The sequence below is a fragment of the Rhea pennata genome, chromosome 31 (assembly GCF_028389875.1).
Source record: "Rhea pennata isolate bPtePen1 chromosome 31, bPtePen1.pri, whole genome shotgun sequence".
NCBI lineage: Eukaryota > Metazoa > Chordata > Aves > Rheiformes > Rheidae > Rhea > Rhea pennata.
The window spans coordinates 3,098,581-3,104,819 of record NC_084693.1 but is presented as its reverse complement, the minus strand read 5'-3'; the positions used below and the strand labels follow the sequence as shown (position 1 = coordinate 3,104,819).

At 69.8% G+C, this 6,239-nt stretch overlaps 1 protein-coding gene across 1 annotated transcript; it reads left to right on the top strand.

Moving 5' to 3' along the window:
- The first annotated feature begins 2,187 nt into the window (after positions 1 to 2,187).
- On the top strand, positions 2,188 to 5,997 carry TAGLN2 (transgelin 2). The gene is made up of 5 exons (XM_062597799.1): positions 2,188 to 2,273; positions 4,599 to 4,795; positions 4,908 to 5,082; positions 5,313 to 5,415; positions 5,527 to 5,997. Exons 2-5 carry the CDS (start codon positions 4,616 to 4,618, stop codon positions 5,666 to 5,668), a joined length of 600 nt encoding a protein of 199 aa, XP_062453783.1. The 5' UTR covers positions 2,188 to 2,273; positions 4,599 to 4,615; the 3' UTR covers positions 5,669 to 5,997.
- Positions 5,998 to 6,239: the final 242 nt, after the last annotated feature.

Below are 6,239 nucleotides of genomic sequence, written 5' to 3'. Positions count from 1 at the left end.
GGCGGGCGGTGGCGGGACTGGGCGGTGGCGGCGGCGGGTCGCCGCTGGGCGGGGCCCGCGCGCCTCCTTGCCCTTATATGGTCACGTTGTGGTGCGCGCGTCACCGGGGCGCCCAGCGGGCGGGGCGGGGCGGTGAGAGCGTCACGGCCGGCTCCGCCCCCCGGCGGGCGGGGCGTCACCACGGGCCCCGCCCCCTGTCACCGCCGGGGTCCCGCCCCGCGGCACCGCCCGTCACCCGGGGGGACCGTCGTGTCCCCCCCCACCCACCCCGTCGGATCCTGTGCTGGGTCACCCCCGCCTGTCCCCAGCTGCCCTGCCCGTGTCACCCCCCCCTGCCGCAGGGTCTGGTACCCCGTCACTCCTGGTCACCCTTGGAGTCCCTCTAGCGTCACCCCTGTGTGTCCCATCCCGTGTTCCCCCCCCCCAGCCTGTCTCCAGGGGTCTTGCCTTGTGTCATCCTGTGTCATCCCCACGCCCTGCCCATGCCACCCCCGGTGGTTCCATCCCTTGTCACCACGTGTCACCCCAGGAGTCCTGTTCTCTGTTACTTGGGGCTGTCCTGCGTCACCCTCAGTCTGTCCCCCTAGGGTCCTATCCTGTGTCACCTCATGTCATGCCCAGCCCTGTACCCCAAGGTTCCCCACCTGTGTTACCCCATGTCACACCTGCTGCATCCCCCAGAACTCCTGTCCCCATGTCACACCCCCGCCCCTGGAGTCTTCCCTGCATCACCCATGTGTCACTTGTGGCCATGTGTCCTGGAGGACCTTCTCCTGTGTCACCCACAGCCCTGTCTCCTCGGGGCCCTGCTCCTAGGTCGCCCCGGTGTCACCTCAGGCCTGTTCCCCACCATGAGTCATGTCCCCCTCTGTCACCCCTCTCCTGCTGCCTATGTCACCCCAGGCCTGTCCTGCCCTCACCCCGTGTCACCACCCCAGCCCTGTCCTACGCCACCCCCCCAAGCCAGGCCGGGTCCCCGCGTGGGGGCAGAGCCAGAGCGCTGGGGCGGCTCCGCGGCTCCGGCTCTGTTTGTTGTTTGGGGCCGCGTTTTCCATGGAGACGGAGCTTGTGCAACTGCCACCGTCCCTCCCTGCCTGCCGCAGGGACACCCACGTCCCGCCGTCCCCCTGCAGGGCCACCGGCTCCCGCTCCCCTTCCGTGAGGTTCCCTGGCACGACGCCCCCCCACCCCCCTGGTGTTCCCGGCCACGTTCTGTCCCCCGCTGCCACCGCAGGCACCGTGTCCCCACTGCCACCATGGCTGGGCCCTGTCCCCACCCCCCAGCTGCTGCCACCACCTACGAGCGCAGCCAGGGCTCGGTGGTACCTCCGGCTGCCACCGCAGCCAGGCGCTGTCCCCTGGTGTAAGCACGGGTGACCCTGTCCCCCCTGCCACCATGCTGCCACCGTCCCTCTGCCAAGCCCCATTGCCTAATGCCACCATAGGGACCCTGTTGCCTGTTGCCACCACAGCTAGGTCCTGCCCCCAGCTGCCACCATGGCCACCCTGTCCCCACCAGGGTCTCTCCTTCTGCCATGTGCCAGACTCTTCCCAACTGTCACCCTGGTGACCCTGTACCATGCTACCATGATGACTCTGTCCCCTGATGCCACCACAGCCACCCTGTCCCAAACACAGCTGCCTTGTCCCCACCATGCCGCCCTGTCCCCACTACAGCCGCACTATCCCCCATCAGCATGGTGACTCTGTCCCCTGCTGCCACCACAGCCACCCTGTCCCCTGCCACCAGGATGATTCCATCACTCACTGCCACCATGGCCACCCTTTCCCCTGCCACCAGGGTGACTCTGTCATCTGCTGCCACCACAGCCACCCTGTCCCCACTATGGCCACCCCCTCCCCACTATGGCCACGCTGTCCTCTGCCACCAGGGTGACTGTCTCCTGCTGCCACCACGGCCACCCTGTCCCCACCACAACCACTTTGTCCCCACCATGGCCACCTTGTGCCCTGCCACAAGGGCGACTCCATCCCTCGCTGCCACCACGGCCACCTTGTCCCCCACCACCGGCATGACTCTGCCCCCTCCCCCCCGCGCTGCCCCCCGCCCCCGGCACGGCCTGGCCGCCCGCGGCCGCTCTGCCCGACGGCGGCGGCGGCGGCGGCGGCGGCGCGGGCGGGACCCGCCCCGGGAGCGGGCGGCGCCCGGGCCGCCCCCGACCGCGCTGACATCAGCCGTGAAAAGGGCGCGGGCGGCGGCATCCGCCACTGCCGCTGCCGGAGCGCGGGGGGGGATCGGCGCCGCGCCGCAGGTACGGAGCGGCGGCCACGGGGCCGCCCCCCACCCCGAGCACCGGGTCCTCCCTGCCGTCGGGGGGGGGGGGGGGGGAGGGCGGAAGGGGAGGGGAGGTCCCTGGGGGCGGCCATGTGCTCAGCGTTGCCCCCCTCGCCGCTGTCCCCAAGGTGTGTGTGTGGGGGGGGGGGGGCGATAGGGTCCGCAGGGCGCTCGCGAGCACGGCGGGCCGCTTGGGGTCCCCTCCCCGCCGCCGCGGGGTCCCCGCGTGTCCGTGTTCCCAGCCCACCCCCCCCTCCAGCCAAGTGACTCCGAGGTGGCCGGGTAGGTCCCCCTCGAAGGGGGGGGGTGCTGAGAGCCGTCGAGGCTGCGTGGTGTCGCCTCGCCACCATCCCCTAGGCCGTTCCCTAGGGTCCCCGAGGGAGCTGGCACCCAGCCGGGCTCGGCTCCTCCGCGCCGCCGCGTCCCCGCGATCCCCCCCCCCGCCCCGCGTGGCCGTGGCCCAGCCGCGCTGGGTGCCGTCCCCACCCTGCTGCTCCCGGAATAACTTCCGGAGACCCCAGGGTGGCCGTGCGTGAGCCGTGTGCCGGGACACGGTCCCCTCCCCACTGGTGCCCCGTCAGGGCTGGGCTGGATCCGGCCCTCCCCACCCTGCCGTCCGGGCAAGCCCCGAGCTGCGTCGGGAAATCAGCCCTGTCTGCACCAATTTCAGCTCCTCTTTGTTTCCTAATCCGCCTTGGCCTCTGGCCTGGCGTTCCCAGCGCTCCCGGGAAGCGGCTCTCCTTCCCGCCGGCTCGCCGGGCTCCCGCGGCTGCCACGTGTCTGTCCCCCACCCGGGACCGGTGGGTCACCGGGGACCCGGCGCCGGCTCGCGCAAGAGGGACGGAGCGGGAGAAGTCGCGGGCGGCGCGCGACGGCGGAGCTTCCCGCCGTCCCCGTGGGTCGCGCCGGGAGGGACGTCGCATTCCCGTCGGGCGCCTCGTGCCGAGAGGCACTTCGGTGCGGCCGGCACCGCGGGAGCAGAGCAGGGTTATGCCAGCGAGGCCGTTTCCAGCCCTGCGGGCAGGATGAGACCTGCGGATCCGGGATGAGTTGGGGATGAGTCCCCCAAGGATCCGGGATGGTGCTACCATCTCGCTTCGTCCCCTTTCCGGCGTGACTCGCCCCGGCTCCGTCGCCGCGCGGGTGCCGGCCCAGAGGGCGCGCGGGGCCGCGGGAGCTCCCGTTGGCTCCGGGCTGCTCCCGGATCTGGCGCCGAGCCCGGCGGCGCCGAGCGAACCGGCGAGCTTTGCAAACAAGCTTCGACCGGCAGCAAGCGCCTGCCAAGCCTTTGGCTGAGCCCGGCAAAAATAAATAAATAAATAAATAAAATAAGGTGGGGGGGGGGATGCCGGTGTGGCCGGAGGGGCTGGTGGGGGTGGTCCGACCCCAGCATGGAGCTCGCTCCAGCTGAGGTTGGGAGCGGGGTGGGGGAATTTCTCGGATGCGGATGAGCGCCGGGCCGCAGCCGGGCGGGTGAGGGCCAGTGTGGGGAGTACGTGGAGTGCTGAGTGCCACAGGGCGACCCCGGGTCCAAGTCCTTGCAAGGGTGCCGAGGTCCTTGTCGGGTGCTGACATCCTTGCAAGGTGCCAGGGTCCTTGCAAGGTGCCAGGGTCCTTGCAAGGGGGCCAGGGTTCTTGCAGGGGAGGGGGGGGAATCAAGGTCCTTGCAAGGGGGCCGATGTCCTTGTAGGGTGCTGAGGTCCTTGCAAGGAGGCCAAGGTCCTTGTAGGGTGCCGGGGTCCTTGCAAGGGGGGCGAGGTCCTTGTAGGGTGCCAGGGTCCTTGCAAGGCAGCCAAGGTCCTTGCAAGGGTGTCAGGGTCCTTGCAAGGGGGCCGAGGTCCTTGCAAGGGGGCTGAGGTCCTTTTAGGGTGCCAGGCTCCTTGCAAGGTAGCCGAGGTCCTTGCAAGAGGGCCGAGGTCCTTGTAGGGTGCTGAGGTCCTTGCAAAGGGCCAAGGTCCTTGTAGGGTGCCAGGGTCCTTGCAAGGGGGCCGGGGTCCTTGTAGTGCTGAGGTCCTTGCAAAGGGGCTGGGGTCCTCGCGGGGCAGGAAGCGGCGAGGACTCCTCGCACCCACACCAGCAGCTCGTGCCCCTGTCCCTACTGGTCCTTCTGGTGCCTGTGGTGGGACACAGCCGCCGGGTGTCCCCACGAGGGCAGGGCGGGGGTGTTGGGTGGAGGAGGGGGACACGCGCCAGTCCGGGCACCGCAGCGGCGGCCCCCCGGGATTTGGGGAGGGGAGGGGAAAGGGAGGGACGTGGGGGTGGCTCGTTCCTCAGCACTCACCACCCCGGCTTCTGCGCGCAGACACCCGCGCCGTCACCATGGCTAACCGGGGACCGTCCTACGGCCTCAGCCGCGAGGTGCAGCAGAAGATCGACCGGCAGTACGACCCCGAGCTGGAGCAGGTGCTGGTGCAGTGGATCCTGGCCCAGTGCGGTGGGGACGTCAAGCAACCCGAACCCGGCAGGGAGAACTTCCAGCAGTGGTTGAAGGATGGCACCGTGAGTCGCCGGCAGCGGGGACCGAGGGGGCGGAGGGGGCGGGGAGGAGGAGGAGGAGGAAGGCCGCGAGGGGTTGGCTCACAGGGCGTTGACGCCCGCTCTCCCGGCCCAGGTGCTGTGCCGCCTCATCAACAGCCTGCACCCGCGCGGCCAAGGTCCCGTGGCCAAGATCCAAGCGTCTGCCATGGCCTTCAAGCAGATGGAGCAGATCTCGCAGTTCCTGCAGGCGGCCGAACGCTACGGCATCGCCGCCACCGACATCTTCCAGACCGTTGACCTGTGGGAAGGTGGGTGACCCACGCGCGCGCGCACGGTGGAGGTGGTGGTGAAGGTGGAGGTGGAGATGGAGGTGGAGATGGAGGTGGTGGTGGAGGTGGAGATGAAGGTGGTGGTGGCGGTGGTGGAGGTGGTGGCGGTGGAGGTGGTGGTGGAGGTGGTGGTGGAGGTGGAGATGGAGGGGTGGTGGTCGGGGCCCAGGCCAGGCCGGCGGCCGCTCACCCACCGCGGGGCCTCGCAGGGAAGAACATGGCCTGCGTGCAGCGCACCTTGATGAACCTGGGCAGCCTGGCCGTCACCAAGGGCGACGGGCTCTTCGTCGGAGACCCCAACTGGTTCCCCAAGTAGGTGGCCACCACGGGGTGGGGGGGCCAACGTGGAAGGGGTGTGTGTGGGGGGGGGGAATGGAGGGGAGAGGGGGGCTGAGCTGTCCCCCCTGTCCCCGTCCCCCGCAGGAAGTCGCAGGAGAACCGGCGCGTCTTCTCCGAGGACAAGCTGAAGGAAGGGCAGAGCGTCATCGGGCTGCAGATGGGCACCAACCGGGGGGCGTCGCAGGCGGGCATGACGGGCTACGGCATGCCCCGGCAGATCCTCTGAGCGCCGCCGCCGCCTTCCTCCTCCTCCTCCTCTTCCTCGCCGCCACCCGGCCGAACGGCCGGAGCCTCTCGGACCAAAGTCTTTTTTTTTTTTTTTTTTTTTTTTCCCTTTTTATACTTGGGTTTTTTGGGGGGGTTCTTGTTTTTTTTAACGCCGCCGGCTCGGCCCCCCCCGCCCCCCGCCGCCGTCGCGTCTTGCCGCGCTCCGGAGCTGTCGCCTCGCCGCCGCCACCCCCTTACCTGCCACCCCCCACCCCGGGGGGCCCCCCAGGCCGCTGCCGCCGTAATAATAATAAGAAGAAAAATAATAAAAATAAAAATAAAAAAGCGCCCGTTGCTGCTGGAGCCTGGTGCCAGCGCCCGGCAGGGGGGTCGGGATGCAGGGGACAGCGGGTGCCGCGGCGGGGTGGGGAGACGCCGTGGGGCGGGGGGGGGGACGCCGTGGGGATGCCATGGGGCAGGGGGACACGATGGAACCATGGTGGGGCTGGGCGATACAGCTGGGGACCTGATGGGCAGGGGGATGCCGTGGGGCAGGGGGACGCCGTGGGGCAGGGGGCTGTGGAAGGGCA